Here is a 17,572-nt window from a genome sequence, read left to right on the forward strand (position 1 = left end):
CGAGTAGTTTTGTTTTGACAACTGTTAAAAGTAGACAAGGTTATGTTTGTTTGCAACCATGGAAAAAGAGCAATATCGATCAGTGATTCGATTCCTCTTTTTAGATGGGAAGACGTGTGAGGAAATCAAAGTGAAGTTGCATGTTGTTTATAAGGACCATGCACCTTCGATGACTACCATCAGATATTGGTTCAATGAATTTAAGCGTGGCCGAACATCCGTTTTTGATGAAGAGCGCCCAGGTCGTCCGATTGAGGTGACTACGGAGGATATGGTCAACAAAATCCATGATATCGTGTTAGCAGACCGCCGGGTGAAGATCAGAGAGATTGCTGACATTGTAAACATCTCAATTGAACGCGTACAAAATATCCTACACGAAAAATTTGGCATGAGAAAGCTATCGGCGAGATGGGTGCCGCGTTTGCTCACAGTGGAACAAAAACGGAATCGCATGACAACTTTGAAGCACTGTTTGGACATGTTTAAGCGCAATCTGAAAGAGTTTCTGCAGCGTTTCGTCACTGTTGACGAAACATGGATCCATCACTACACGTCAGAAACAAAAGAACAGTCAAAACAGTGGATTTCACCTGGCAAACCTGCTCCAAAGAAGGCAAAAACGGTTCTATCGGCCGGGAAGATCATGGCCACCGTTTTTTGGGATTCACGAGGCATCATTTTCACCGACTATTTGGAGAAGGGAAGGACAATCACGGGGCAATACTATGCCGATTTATTGGGCCGATTCGACGCTGAATTGAAAAGAAAACGGCCTCATTTGGCGAAGAAAAAAGTGCTCTTTCATCATGACAACGCACCAGCTCATTCGTCCGCAATCGCCACTGCAAAACTGGTCAAATTACGCTACGAATTGCTGTCTTATCCACCCTATTCTCCAGATTTGACTCCCTGTGATTTCTATTTATTTCCAAATATGAAAAAATGGCTTGGCGGAAAGCGGTTCACGTCAAACGAGGAAATCATCGCCGAAACAGAGGCCTATTTTGCGGAGTTCGACAAATCATATTTTTTGGATGGTATAAAAATGTTGGAATATCGCTGGATTAAGTGTATCGAGCTGAAAGGAGACTATGTTGAAAAATAAGTAAAAAAAATTTTTTTTTAAATGCATTTTCTTCCCTAACTTATCATACTTATCATACAGCCCTCGTAAAATGAGTGATAACGAATGAAAATGCGTATACCATCTCATTGTAGAGGTGTTATAATAAAAACGGTACTATTTTTGATAGTGCTAGTCGCATGCGCGACTCGTTAGATTCAACAAAAATTCAGATATGTATGTAGAACAATTTGTAGTTTAAAGAAGCTGCAATTACAACGTGTATCATTAATTTTTTTTCAAATTATAATAAGTTTTGAAAGATCATGTGAAATAGGTATGTTATGTCAGCAATTATATTGCAAACGAAGTGATCATTTACCTTTGCCGACGCCTACAAAAAGCGGCAGTAGAAAAAGGGATAGGGATTGCAATTTTTCGCTGATTTCAGAGCTTTACTTACTTAATATAGATTAACATAACTGATCTCCATTAGCATTGCATCGCATTGCACATTAGGAAAACGACGTCTATAGAGGACTTAACTTTACTTAAGATTTGAAGAGTCATTACTCTCAAATCATTTTGCAATATTATTTTATAAAGATCCAATAGACGTGCGTTTGTATCACTACACAATCTATCAATTCAGTAGTGACCACTTTGAAAAAAAGCAACGTAAGATAACTTTAAAAAGTTCAAAGTCTAAATTAATTTAATGCATAGAATAATAATAAGTATTATTGCGCAATTAAAAATATTTTGAATAATTAGAAATGAGTAAAAAAGCCGTTTACCATTACATTTTCACAAGTTTCGGTTATAGATCGGATCATTCTCAGTAAAAATGTGTCATTAATATAGCTAGAACCAAAACATTGCGGTCAGAATTTAAAACTGAGATTGTCTCCATAACGTTTTAAGAAATTATAAATATTATTCTCATTTCAAGACATGTTTTCAGTTACGTTTGGAAACATGTAACGTGAGTTTGGCTTTTTTATCTATTTTTTATTATTCATATTAATGTATGGATTTATGCAATACATTAATCAAACTTTAATTTTTAAAGTAGTGGCTCGCAAGATTATAATGAAGGTTGCCTTCACTCTCAGGATAGGTTTATCTGACTGATGAATGTGAAATTTTAATGTATTTAAAGTTTAAAAATCTTAAAAAAACCAGAATTTTAACGGCATTAAAATTTTTATGTAAACTGCTTTTTTCACGTTTTTTTTTTTTTTTATTGTCATTTGATAGAAAGTTTTCGTCTGCACATTCTCATCTTATTTATATCATATTTAGGAATCTCCTTATTCTACGCATAAAATCAAAAACTCATTGCATTGTTTGTAAATATAGATTTATAATTCATCACTTTTAAAAATGTATTTTCCATAATATTGTACAAAGGGGATAATCAATTTCATTTCTGATTATTTTTAAATGCATTCAGAGTAATTTAAGCTGTTTTCGATACTTTATAGCAATTTGAGACTCGTGATATTTTTGAATCAACTTTTTACGATTTATATGCAACTTGCACGTATTTATTCGTGTGTATGCATTTGGATATTCGTATGTGTTTTAAGCGCACACAATTATACTAGAGTCTTCCAATTGCTACAAATATTGTAGATCTTAAAATATAAAGATTAATGCGATTCACTTTTGTGTGCATTAGCGACAAATGATAACTTGTAGAACAGCAGTAATTACTTATAATATTACACTGCGTGCAATAATGTATTATACAATAAAATTGCAAAATATTACGATAACGTGTGCACACCGCTGAAGAATTGGAATTAATTCCGACGCGTCTAAATTAATACTTTTTATATTATCTCCATATTATTGCTATAATGAATTTAAGCAAATTTTAATTTTTAACATTAGAAACTTTTTAACAATGTTTCAATTTATCTTTGCTGCTCAATGTCATAAAAGCGATGATTGTCATTTTTTAATGAACAATCGATTCAATCGAACAAACGAATCAAATTCGATTAAGAAATTAATAATATAATTTACTTTACTTAATTTAGTTAATTAAAAAAGTCGTATAAAATTTTGTATTTTTTACTTATATTGATCACAATTGTTTTTATTTCTTGTGTATTTTACAAAAATGGCTCATAAATGCGTCGAGAATTTCAAGTAAGAGAGGAGATGGAAACCAAAGTATTTAAATATTGATTATATATCAATACACATAAGATATATCAATCTTAAAACTGCCTTACCTATTTTGATTATTGTACAATCTAGAATTAATTCTGCGATCCGTTTGATAGGCAAGTGAAACACAATTAAACGTGAGCACTTTGTTCCAATTACTTATAAAAATCTGGTATCTTCTATTTGTGTAATATTTGTTAATCTCTGACATTATACATACTTATAAAGAATAGAATAGTTTTATACATGCAGCTTTATTATCGATCATAAGGCGCGAAAAGCGAATTATATCGATGCACTTCGTTTTATTAAGATATGCCTTTCTACATATCACATCTCGCAGTTTTAAATGATAGGAATTTATGATAATTTGTTAATTGTTTAATTACATTGAAATAAGACACACACACACACAATTACTCAATATGACAATTATATTATTCGAAGTTTACAATAATTCTACAATGTATTATTATATATAACAATTGCAGACAATAAAAACAATAAGTGTTCGTTATCTTTTCATTGATTCTCACAACTTAAAATTAAGCTTATATTTTATATATTTATCTAGAAATTATACTTTAAGATTTCTCTTTATTTAATTCTAAATTTTGCCATTTACTATATTTTTATTATGTTAAAGGGTGAATTATATACGTTTCGCTGAGCGACGACGTATCCGTAATATAATCAACTGTATCGAAATTCTACCATCCCCAAATCGCGCATGTCTCATTGACTAGTTTTTCCTGCCGCGCTCACGGGCGTCTGCACAACCCTGCAGTCGACGTTGGTTGCCAGAATGCCGAGGGTCGTCTTCCGCTAGCGTTGTCGTTGTTGCGCGTAAAACTGATCAATTCCCAGGCAACATTGCGATAATCATCGTGGAATTTGTTTAACGATTGAATCCCGAAATATGGATTAATGAGAAATATTTTGTCATTCAAATCTATCAGTGAGAAAAACTATGATATTGAGACAGGTGGTAATACCAGGCGTGAGAATGCTGAAGATCGTAAAAATTGGGGCAAACGGGCTTAGAAGACTGCACTTTACGAGCAAGGTAATAAACGTGATTGATTAATTTTAGCTATTGCAACGTAAACAGTTATAAATGACCTATCGATGATAAAAATGCGTCATAATTTACATTATGTCAATATATGGTAGAAACTTGGGGTTTTGGAAATATTAAACGACAAAAATTCGTGAAGATTGTAATATTTACATAAATATTTAGCAAGAAAAATGTTAAACGTGGCATTTGCAGTACGCATTATGCAGTAACGTATTCTTTAAAATCTCAATATTAACGCTTTTATATTGTACGATTTGATTTATCATTTTATTAAATTATATTTTAAATATGTATTGTCAACAAATCAAGTAAAAAATACAACTAATTAATTTTATCTATTGCAACCACGTGGGTGACGACAATGACCTATATATCGATGATAAAAATACGTCGCAGCATTATGCCAAGATACTTAATTTAGAACTCTGCAGTGAGCAGTTTGTCTACTCGACACATTTGCCGATGTTATTGAGAGAATATAATTCATACAATTAATTTATTGTCTACTTTATATTTTTTATTATGCATTAATTTAATGTACATTTAAAATATATCTAAGTTGTAAGAAATAAATGAAGCTTTCTTTGTGTATAATATTTTATTTGTTAATTCTTTGTAAACGCGTCAATTTTTCATAAATCTCACAGTCTAACCAGACGGACTTTCAACTTTTCATTAAACTCATGTGCGTAGACGTAAGCCTACTAATCTGAATTAGCATACACGTGACAGGTTTCCGCTTACAATTAGTAATAGCCGTTCTTGACAACGTTACGCAATCTTCTAGCGACAGCTAGAAGTCTTTTTCACGTGACGAAAAATACAGACGTATACAAATAAATAAATGAGTAGAGTGCGCTTTTTGCGATATGTGTAGTAATTATATTAGACACTGTCTCTCAACATAAAACCTCTTATACTAGACTTTTATACTAGATGTTGATGCATCGAAAGATCAATACAGAGCTGCCTGGCAACCAGCGCAATCCCTTCGTGTGACTATTTCAAATCATTTAATTTACTAGTTGTTTCCGTCAATTTATTTGCAAGTAATGTGAAAAAGTTGATAATGCATTAGCTGAAGTAGCATTTAGTTTATTCAATATATATTATTTTTTATTTTTTAATTAAATTTGGGACATTTTTACGTTGATTGCATTTAATTAAATGACATTTTGTAATTTTGTAATATTGTAAATTTTCAGTGAAATTTTAAATTACCAGAAGCGTAGTTAAAGTTTTCTCTTTTAATTGCCGCTAAACCAAATTAATTAAATAATGTGGTAAAAGTGAGTTTTTACCGTTGTTAATTGTTCATATTTGTGCTCTAAAATGGAAAATTATACTAGCCACGATGGTAAAAAAATAGTAACACGAGAAGTCTCAAGTCCAGCATAGACGGTATGGAATAAAAATAAGCGATTTTAACAGAAATAAACTTAATTTGCAATAGAATGGTAAACAGATAAATTAATATTAAAATTTAAACATTGTAAATCACAATGATGAAAGTTACATGTGTGTCAAAAATTTATATTAACTTAAATAAGCATCAATACAAGTACGAACAACTAGCAATAGCTTAAAAAATCATTTTTATCACATTATTTAATATTGTTAATTTATAAAGTTTCTTTTAAGATTATTGAAATTAATTATATTCGCAATTTTACAGGAACATGCTGCTGCACCAACATCTACGAGATTCGGAAATGCAAAATTTTTGGACGCTGCTTTAGGAACTGCAGTGGAATCAGAACGTTCTCAGACACGGTAAGAAATATTTTTACATACACCGTTAATTTAATTTTCATGAAGAATTAAATAACAAAATTGCAAAATTTTCAACAAACTTATGGTATTATTATATATTACAATGTTAATTCTTAACACATGTAGCACGCCAATTCTTCTTGATGTATAATATATTTAATCGGAATATTAGAATGTTGTGTGTAATTCGAGTGCGAGAAAATGCGGAATTGCGATAGATTGTAAATAATACGTATTAAATTTATTTTGTATCGAAAGCATAGTGATCGTCGTGCAATAAGCTTACTGAAGCGATTGATACAGGGCCACCGCGGTCGATTGACATAGTGCAATTGTTAGGTCGAGTGTTCCTATTGAATATTATTTAAGCGCGTTTAGCAATATGTGAATCTCTTAGATCGTGTCTTTATCTGTCGCTATACTGAAGCAGAAAGATCTCACGAGATCGTGAAATAAGTTATAAATCGAAAAATTAAACATTACCGAATCGTTGAGATTTGTGTGTTTAAAATCTTGTTATTTCTACATCTGGTTTTTGTGAAATTAGAACAATGGACGATTTCGAATTCACTGGTCATTACAATGACATAATAAATGGCTTTAAAGAACTGCCACGAAAAACATTTCGGTAAGATCGACTTATTTTTAGAAATCTCTAATTTAATTTAATTTAATATAAAATTCTGACACGATTTTCTAAGTAATCATTAATTTTGCAGAGAAAAAATTTTTTATTTTTTGGGATAGATATTCAATATCTGTTAGTTTTTCTGACTTTTATACCAGTTTTGATAAATATTATTTTTTATTATTATTTAACATATAACCGCTGATTTTGATAAATATATTTATCATATAACCGCTATCTAGATTATATTCTTGTGAATTTTTAACATAAATATTCTTTTCGTGCATCAGCTAACTTTTTCTTTTCCTCGTTCTTCCACGTGCAGTTTACACATTTTTTAGGTTTAAATGGCTCTAATATACCAAGCAATTATTAGTTATCGGTTTTTGTTTGTTACAATTGTTCGTTATCGAACGTAAATTGCATGTTTCTCCTCGCTTTCAAGATGTTCTCCAATTCTGCTCTCCAATCTGACGTAAATGGCGATACTATTTTTAGATTTATTTTTCATCGCGGGGGTCGAATGGATGGGAGTAAAAATGTTATTTTTTGTCGAATAGTCGAATATAAGAACCTCGGTAACTCTTGCAAATTGACAGAATCGCGAACTTGCAGCTAGTTTGCAAGACGTTTTTTAAAGATTTTATATAAAAAGTTAATTATATTTTACACATAATATTTTGTGATTTTTCTAAATTGCTCGTTGTGTGAGAAAATTAATAATTTAATCGTGTCTTGTGATCGCAGTGTGTTATAATATAAAATATTTACTATAAATAATTATTGTGTAAAAATTTAAAATAAAAAAGTATATAAATAATTTAAAATTATTTTGTACTAAAGAGTGGATTAATCTAATAAATATATTTGAGTAACCAATAAACTTTAATTTAATTTGCATATTATTTTGTGACAAATTGTTAACATCTGTGAGGAGATAAATATTATTGCGTTTATTGGTGTTTAAAACTAAAACACGAAACACGACGATCATTATGCCTTACATTGAGGCAATCGATTACAAATCGAAACCAAATCCAAACTCTAATCTCCAATTAGCTAAACTTTCGGAAGATTATGCGATCAGATCGAAAATTGCGTGTTCTATCTGGTTAGAGAAGAAACATGATCTATCCACCAGGATGTTGGCACGCTTTCTTAGGTATAACAGCTGCATTATCATTACTAATATAAAATCGTTTGTCTTGCTTTTCGTTACAGCGAATATAGCTTCATTCATGACAGTCACTATATGTAGTGAGTACTACGCACTACGTTGATGCATGATGATATATGAATAGCTTATTGTGATTGATATCTTGCGTCAAAGTATTAATAATAATTATATTAAAAATTAACAATGGTATGGACTTTGTATACATTGATTATAGAAGTAACCAATTTTGTTCATAATATTCAATGCATGGTAAATTTTTTACATCTACAATTATATAAATAAATGTAAATATGATAAATGGGATTTTAAACGTTAATTTTATGGTTGCTAAATAGTAAAATAATTGAAATAATTAATGATGTAGTTAGTAATTGTTACATACGTTTTGTTATTTATGATTAAAAATATCTAAAAAAAAAATACAGTTGCGAAATATATATGTTTGAGTATAGTATATAGTTTTTTGCTTTTAAATGTTTATGCAAAAGCATTATTTGTTTCTAATAGTTGCATTTTCAACATTTTACAGCACTCGAGATCAAGATCAAGCAACAAATGCCGAAGATGTTTTATTTGACATGTTTAAAAACGAGGAGACTGGTCTTGTATCAGTGGGAAAGTTCCTAGCTGTACGTACAACAAAAATAAAATATTGTAAACATTTTTTTGCAAAACAGTTTAAAAAGGATAAAATTTGACGCCTTCATAATCCATTTTAGGCATTAAGGGCAAGTGGCTTGCGGAAGAATGATCCTCGACTTCAAGAACTTTCTGATAATTTGAAAAAAGAACATGCAAAAAGTGGCGGTCACGAAGGTGTATCGCATGAAACGCAGAAGCTGGATAGAGAACAATTCAGAAGGTTAGTCTTAAGAAAAATTTTATTTATATATAAGAGTATAATTTCTAAAGTAAATTTAATATACTTTTTTATACATATGAATAAAAGTGTTAAATCTTACAAAATTTTACGTGACGTATAGTCTTATAATAACAAAACAATTAACAGAAAGAGGACTATAAGAAGCCAAACGTAAGTATCAGAGTACAAAAAATTTATTAAAAATCAATGTAGAATAATGATACAGAAATGTATTAAACACTGTTGTGAACACTAAGCGACAGTGACAATTATGCTACACAATGTTTATGCGTGATCACACACTATTATAATCTTACTGAACTTAAAAGAGCTCAAAAATTGAGTTAAAACATTTCTGTATCATTATTTTGTATTAATTTGTAATAATTTTTTGCACCTCGACACTCGTGATTTGGTTTTAATACCTTTTTTCTGTTAGTTTTACAAATTTTTTATATAATTCTTAAAATTATGTATAGATTAAGAACCTTATTCAGAAGTTGAAGAATATTTTGAATTTTGCTCTCTTTTTCAGAATTATAAATCCCAATATTGTCTTGATCTCGCGAGCATTCAGACATCAGTTTATAATTTCTGATTGGGCGGGTTTTACAAAGCACATTGAGGATTTTTATTGGAAATGCAAGACAAACACCGAAGGCAAAGTCGCGTCCTATATACCGCAGCTGGCCAGAATGAATCCAGAATATTGGGGCGTTTCCGTGTGCACTATCGACGGACAGCGATTCAGCATCGGCGACACCTCGATACCCTTTACACTTCAAAGTTGTAGCAAACCTTTGACCTACGCGATAGCTCTGGACAGATTGGGTCAGGAAACGGTGCATCAATACGTTGGTCAAGAACCATCTGGCAGAAACTTCAACGAGCTCGTGCTCGATTACAATAGTATGTATTATAATGGAACGATAAGATCTGAATTAATTAATTGATATGCATTCAATGTGGATGTCTGTGAATATTTTTATAGAAAAACCACACAATCCAATGATTAATGCCGGCGCGATACTAATTTGCTCGCTTCTGAAAGGGTTAGTCAAGCCAGAAATGGGTTTGGCAGAAAAATTCGATTTCACAATGAATTACTTCAAAAGATTGGCCGGCGAAGAGACTCTCGGCTTTAACAACGCTGTTTTTCTGTCAGAGCGAGAGGCAGCCGATCGAAATTACGCTTTAGGTTTTTACATGAGGGAGCACGGATGTTATCCGGATAAGACTAATCTACGCGAAATTATGGATTTTTATTTCCAGGTAAATTATAATCGATATACATAAATATTTCCGTGAATTATCACAAGCTATTTTCTTCAACAAGTTAGAAATTAAATTCATTTTTATATACGTCGTATTTACTTGATAGATAAAAATTATTCTCAAAGTCTGCACAATAAAAATGTGTGCAAGCTTTCTTTAAATTTTTAAATAAAACATACCTCAGAGTGTATATTTCATTATTTTACACGATTAGCGTTACATTTTAGTTTTATGTGTATATGACGCACGATATGCACATCGAAATAAATCGTTTCGATTTCTATTTTTATTTATTAAGAACTCAACATACTCTGCTCTAGAAAATATAGAGAACAATTTTCAGACGCACAAAATGGAGTAATTTTTAAATCGCTGAAACTCGGCGGAAAATTATCGTAGTGAGTGCGCGCCGATGCCGTTTTAATGGCGCGCACTCAGCCATTCTCGGTCGCTTTGCTCTGCCGTGTCGAGACGTTTAAGCGCTAAAAATACATCAATTTTCAAACCGTTGTAACTCAGCGAAAAATCATCGTAGGCAAAAAATTAAAAAAGCATTTTAAAGGATGAAACTTGTACTTTTACATGCTTTTGGCCGTTCTCCAAAAATTTTTTATTTTCCTCTACTTTAAGCGTCTGAAAAGTGTTCTCTATTTTCTGTGGAGTAATGTATATAAAATGCTGACAAATAAATTTTTTATTGCAAAGTGTTGTGCCATGGAAGCGAATTGCGAGACGATGGCGGTAATGGCAGCTACGCTTGCGAATGGTGGCATATGTCCGATAACTGAGGAGAAGGTTTTAAAACCGGAAAGCGTTCGTGACGTGTTGAGTCTTATGCATAGCTGCGGCATGTATGACTACAGCGGACAATTCGCATTTAATGTGAGTTGAAAATCTCATAATAATTACGCGAAGGTGGAATACTGCAACAAAAGTGATCCGTTTTTTTTAATTAAAGAATAAATGATAATAATGATAAATAAATGTGAATTAAAGAAATTTTGGAACTTGACATGTAATATTAATCTTTACATATTAATATTAGCCATACAAATTGATACAAAATTGAGAAACATTGTATTTTATTGTATTTAGGTGGGTATACCAGCGAAATCCGGTGTGTCGGGAAGTCTTCTAGTGGTAATTCCAAATGTTATGGGAATTTGCACATGGTCTCCACCTTTGGATCCGCTTGGAAATTCTTGTCGCGGTTTACAATTCTGCGAAGAACTTGTGCGTGAGTTTAACTTTCACAGGTAAGAGAGAGAAAGACAAAGAGATCGATAAAAAATTAAAATAATTTAAATTATTTAAAGACATTGAAACATTTTTTAAATATAAAAAGTTATCTCTTGTTTAAATGCTTAATATAACTTTCACGGTTGTGCTACGCTTATATTTCAACTCTACTGAATATTTCTTTTACATTTATCTCAATTTTTTTGTTTACCACAGTTTATATCATCAATCATAAACGTCATATGAAATCGAAGACATGTTTTTTTTCGTTATTATTCGTTTTTCTTATGCCGATTAATTTAGTCCGTTTATTATGATCGCAGATATGACAATTTGAAACATGCGACGAACAAGAAGGACCCAAGACGGCATAAGTATGAGACGAAAGGTCTCTCGATCGTTAATCTTCTGTTCAGTGCTGCCAGTGGTGACGTCACAGCGATGAGAAGGTGAAATACTCCTTTTAAAAACCTGTTCAATAAAAATGAGCGGACTTGTATAATCGTGTGGTATTTTTTTTTTTTTCTTTATCACACGTTTCTGTATTCAGAAAAAATGCATGATAAAATTTCAACGTAAAATTAAACATAGTGTTACAATATTACATGCATGTACTATATTTCATAATAATTACTTGCACGAGAATTTTTCTCTTTTCCAAATTTAAGAAGTGTGTAAAGATTTACATAGGGCGGTATTCATAGTCCGTTCTTATATTCAAAATCGTCTTAAGCACGGACTTATATTCGCTCTCTTCGTCACACATAGATTGTGTCTGACGAAGAGAGCGAATATAAGTCCGTGCTTAAGACGATTTTGAATATAAGAACGGACTATGAATACCGCCCATAGTCTTTGAATTAAAATCGCGATAAAATATTTTATAATAAAAGATAGTTTTGTGCAAAAAAATTATGATTGGTTCGAAGAGAATAGCAAGACATTCTTCAAGATAACAAATATTTATTAATGATGTTACATTCGAAATTTACGAGTATATTACAGAATATTAATTTGTATTTTATTAATTATAATTATTATTTAATTCTCATATTTTAGACACCGACTGAGTGGAATGGATATGACTCTGTCAGACTACGACGGTAGAACTGCACTGCACTTGGCCGCCAGCGAAGGCCATTTGGATTGCGTCGAGTTTCTGATCGAACAATGCGGAGTCCCACATCATCCCAAGGACAGGTGAGTGTCGCAAGATCAAATTCAAATGTGTTATAACGATTTAATTTGTGTTGTAACAATGTATATATTTAAATATTTTTTTAATTTGTCATCTCACAATCAATACATTTAATAAAATAAAAATTGTGTTTCTGTTTCTTAGATCTATGTAAAGAGAAGAGAGAGATAGAGAGAAGAGAGATATAATTTCGCTATAAAAACATATATATTATATTTTTAGATGGGGCAAACGACCAGTCGACGAAGCCGAGACATTCGGGCATGTGCAGGTGGTAGAATATTTGAAAAATTACGCTGTCGCTCATAAAACCGAGATGGAGAATAAAGAGAACGAAAGTATTGATGAGGAATCTTGTCACAAAACGTCAGAAACAGCGGTGCAATCGCCATTGCCGTAAATGATAAGTAAATAATAAGTAACCACAAATTTATGCAAAGTTGGAGTGTTGAGTGTGTGTAAAGAACGAAAGCAAACCTACACACTGAGATTAACTGTGATTGATACGTACAAGTGGTTTCTTTTCATAATTTAATTTAGAGTTAAGGATCGTGACAATGAAGAGCTTGTCTCATCGCTTCGTTAATTTATATTTTATTTTACTGTTTTGCATTTGTCTCTATTATTGATATCTGCAAATTTTTTAAAAATATATTTTATTATTAGTTTATATACAGTTATGGTTCAAATATATAAAAACGACAAAAATTTCCAAATTGCATATCAGATTAATAAAAAGTAATAAAATACTGTTTGATTTTCGGGTTTAATAAAATTTCTTATATAGTTCTTTATTTAATAGAGTACAAAATAGCAATTTTTGAATCGTAATTACATATAAAATTTTTTTAATAATTTTTAAATGTTTTGCTGTTTATATTATAGAATATATCTGACAAAATAATAATAACTCTTTTGTCTTTTGATACAAGATTTGTCTTACAAATAAACAAAAGAGTAACTATCTCGAAAATAAAATCTTGGGTCAATTTGTTCGAATATAAGGCATTTTTGTGCAATAAAACAGCAAAATACATCGAAAGAAGTAGTATTCACGCTTTAGTGTTATAAAAATTAAGTTTATAAGAGAATTTTATTGAATATTTCCATATGTTTCCATTGAACCATTTGAAACTAATTTTAAATTTATTTCAAAAATTTTATTTATTTAATTTAAATAGTATATAATTGAAAATTTTTTATTTTGATAAATCAATATATTATGACATAACGGCGCCTGTTATTTCCCTACTTAATTGAGCAACCAATAATTAGTTCTTTGTACAACAGCACATAAAATACACGGATAACAAGTCGATTGAGAAATATAGATGTTATCTTGTGGAAATTCTTTATAACAAGAATCGTATGAATCATACGTTAAACATATCTTTCTAAATATCCTCCTAAAGAATTTTAAAGATTTTTCAGAGACATATTACAAATATGTATCTATCTTGAAAATAAGTTCTACTTTTCAAATATCTACTGTGCGAGAGAAACTTTTGAAAAATATTACATAATATAATATGTCATAATGCATTTTATATATTATTTTATAAACAATATCACAATTCCATACTTTTAGTAATTTTTAATTTACAAAAAAAAAAAAACTAAAGTTATGTTTAAAAAAATGTTTAAAAAAATGTTTAAAAAATGTTTAAAAAAAGTTATACTTATTTTTTGATTATTTTTTTTCTGTTTAGATATAATTTGATAATTTTGACAATGGTTAATTTTTACACGTCGATGATGAAAGAATGGGCATTGATGTAAGGGACGGAATACTATTATGATATATCTTCTACTATTATGATATATCTTCATAATATCGTCCACTCTACAATACGTAGAATTGAATGTATATGTTGTTCTATAAATCAGAGATGGGAATTAGTTGCAACTTTCGGCTCGATTTTCTGATTCACGTCTCCTGCCCTTTCCTTGCCGCTCGCATGCTAGTAACTAGTCAAACGCGCTAACAACGCGCGTAACTAAGGTGCGCGATATTCAGCCTCAGGAATGTTCATACCACAAATGCAACAAGATAATAAATATGAGATAAATATAGATTTCTACATCACCTGTGAGGTACTATTGTTGAAAAACGCGTCAAAAATAGTACCTCACGGGTGATGTGAATATCTATCGTCCCATATTTATTATCTTGTTGCATTTGTGATATGGACATTCCTGAGGCTGACAATGAGTATCACGCACCTTCTTAACTAAGATGGGCGTTGTTAGCGCGTTTGGTGACTCGTTGCTAGCATACGAGTGACAAGAAGGGAACAGTAGGCGTCAATCAGAAAATCGAGCCGAAAGTTGCAACTAATTCCTATCTCTGCTATAAATAATTAAGAAATGAAGCCAATTTTGAGTGCAATTGCACGATTTCTTCATATAATGTATGAATACTATTGTGTTACTGTTATAGAGCTATTATCTGTATAAATGTGCCGATAGACGCAAATGGAGAAGTCAATTTTTCGCAATGCATTAATCAAGGGTTGCGATTACGCTAACGTAGCGGTTATCTGTATATTTGACATATACATATTAGATTACTATTTTTGAATGGCAGCTAGAAACGCTTTACGTAGAAGAAGAGGAGATCTTATATTTTGAAATGAAAAACAATGACAATAATCATTATTACAGTGTATAAAAGCATTTCTATGTAAGAGGTGGATGGGTGTATGATTTTTTAACTTTTTCATTATATCAATATTCACAGGATTTACATAGTTTAGTTTGAGAGAGAGATATATACTCCTTTTATATACTCTATTTGCGAAAAATAGTTACAATATTAGTTGATGTGCCGTAAGTTAAAAATTTAATCTTTTGTGTATTTTTGTATAACTCTTGAATTAATGATTATATTGTACAATTACACATTGAATTTAATTAAGCGATAATCTGAAGCTTGTTACTTCTTCAAAAACTTTGTTTATCATTGTGAAAGTACTTTATATAATTATTTAAATCAAGACCAAGTTTTTTGATGACACGATCACCCATGTACTTGCTCTATGAAATATAATGAAATCTATGAAATAAAATGTTTGAAAAAATAATTAAAGCTTACTTTATTTATTATATTTGTAAAAGAAATTACGATGTATACTAATTGTTGTTGTCGAGTGTTTAATCGCGATGCAATATCCATTAAAGTGTTATTATCTATCTTCTTATCATCATCGATAGCACTGTGGTCCGCTTTTTCAAATATATAAATTGGTCCGTTTTACCCCATTTAAATTGGTTCATTTTACCCCACATAACAACATTAATATTATCTTATTTTTATTTACCTGTATCAAAATTATTTTTTAAATGTAACTGATGAAATATTACTTCTCAATAACCAGAAATATGGAACTTGTAGAAAAATTTAAAAATATTAAGTTTTGCAATCTTAGTCACTTAAAATGTAATACTAAGAAATTAGATCACGAGATCTATTTGCAAGAATTTGACGTTTCTTTATAAATAACTTACGATAGTCTTATGATATAATGACGTAATTTTTAAACAGTTAAAAAGCATCAAAAAAGAAATTAATTTTATGTTTATCCAGCAGATAGAGGTACTTACTAATAAGATCTAGCAAATGGACCATTTTACCCCGCGGTCCGTCTTACCCCACCTTCCCCTACTTACGCTTCAAAATATTATGTAATGTATTTATATATTTTTTCACTTTTTGAATTTTAGGTTTTCCAAATCATATTTATTTAGTTTAAATCATACATTATCAAGGATTTGTTACAAATTGATAAATCGATATATTATCACATAGTGGCGTTTAATAATTCTTTATTTGTACAAACAGTTATATTCTTTATACAATTCCATATAAAATACATCGATAACGAGTCGATCGGAAAATACAGATATTATCTTGTGGCGATTCTTCGTCATAATCGTGTGAATCGTATGTTAAATATATCTTTTAAAATGTTTTTTTGACGCGTTTTAGAGATTCTTCGGAGAAATATAATGTACATCCGTCTTTACAAAATATTCTCTATTTTCCAAGTGTTCACTGAGAGAAATTTAAACGATTTTAATTAATTCGTATCTTTTATTTATTATTTGAAAAATATTATTTTATAAATAAAATTGTTATCATTAGATTAGTATCAAATTTTTTATTATTAATTTAGCATTTAATTTTAATTTTCAGCATTTCCATTAATCAACGTTAGATGCATCAATCAAACGATTATAAAACGTACAATATATGTATTACAGTGATAATAACAAAGAGATATCGGATAAATTATCAAATAAGCATTACGCGAGCTACTTTCGTGATGTAACATCATCGCTGAGAACGTAAAATGAAGACAACGAGGAAGTAATAAATAATAATATCAAAAAGTGAAGATTGGCTTCGACCACATTGCGCGCAATGGACGGTGATTTTATGTGCCAGTGTGTTGCGTGAGTATTAAAATCATAACAAAATGTTAATACTGATAGTTAATACAGTAAGATATATTGAGCATGCATTTCTAGATACTTTGAATATTAAAGAAATACGTTCTACAAAATTGCATCGTAGTTGCACACACATAATCATTGTTGGAATTGCATTCTCGATCATACACTTGATAGTAATAATTGAAGCAAATGCATGCAAACAACACAAATCGATTGTTTAAACATATTTTTAAATATATCGCAAAAATGAACTATTTTAAAATTTTCAGCAAATTTATATAATAAGAAATTATATAACGTTTCAACAATAATTTATAATAATGACTTAGATAATCTTATGTAATTTAATGAATACTTTGCTAATTATACTACAATGTACTACATACTTGTAGATTGTAAATGCAATTTGTAAATAAAATTTGTAAACGCGAATGACACTCTAATAATTATCTAATTCTAGACAATGAATGATTAATCCTTCATTCCCCGCATATATACGGCGTTCACACGCATGAGTTACGTCACTGTCATGTAAGTACAGTGAGAATATCATACCAATAATATACCTACTGTAGTTGAAGCACGTAAATTAAACAGTTGGGTTTTCCTGGTCGACACGAAATTTTGTCACTTGGCT

The 17,572-nt window shown here is 30.5% G+C and overlaps 1 protein-coding gene across 4 annotated transcripts; it reads left to right on the plus strand.

Annotated features, from left to right (window-relative positions):
* The first annotated feature begins 3,914 nt into the window (after window positions 1-3,914).
* On the plus strand, window positions 3,915-15,568 carry GLS (Glutaminase). 4 transcript variants are annotated; one of them, XM_012364385.2, is made up of 12 exons: window positions 3,915-4,313; window positions 6,004-6,101; window positions 7,951-7,986; window positions 8,436-8,535; window positions 8,626-8,768; window positions 9,304-9,677; window positions 9,760-10,040; window positions 10,749-10,925; window positions 11,139-11,299; window positions 11,606-11,731; window positions 12,342-12,482; window positions 12,703-15,568. In XM_012364385.2, the coding sequence occupies exons 1-12, from the start codon at window positions 4,218-4,220 to the stop codon at window positions 12,878-12,880; spliced, it is 1,911 nt and encodes a 636-aa protein (XP_012219808.1). In that variant the 5' UTR covers window positions 3,915-4,217; the 3' UTR covers window positions 12,881-15,568. The 4 variants fall into 4 exon arrangements, with proteins under 4 accessions (XP_012219808.1, XP_012219809.1, XP_067203710.1 ...); XM_012364386.2 differs by lacking the exon at window positions 7,951-7,986; XM_067347609.1 differs by lacking the exons at window positions 3,915-4,313; window positions 6,004-6,101; window positions 7,951-7,986 and adding an exon at window positions 6,162-6,729.
* Window positions 15,569-17,572: the final 2,004 nt, after the last annotated feature.

Source organism: Linepithema humile, chromosome 1 (assembly GCF_040581485.1).
Source record: "Linepithema humile isolate Giens D197 chromosome 1, Lhum_UNIL_v1.0, whole genome shotgun sequence".
Lineage (NCBI taxonomy): Eukaryota > Metazoa > Arthropoda > Insecta > Hymenoptera > Formicidae > Linepithema > Linepithema humile.

Coding starts and splice junctions, on each gene's coding strand:
- GLS (XM_012364385.2), top strand. CDS start 4,218: ATGATATTGAGACAGGTGGTAATACCAGGCGTGAGAATGCTGAAGATC. Junction 8,769..9,303: donor GATAGAGAACAATTCAGAAG/GTTAGTCTTAAG, acceptor TCTCTTTTTCAG/AATTATAAATCCCAATATTG. Junction 9,678..9,759: donor GCTCGTGCTCGATTACAATA/GTATGTATTATA, acceptor ATATTTTTATAG/AAAAACCACACAATCCAATG.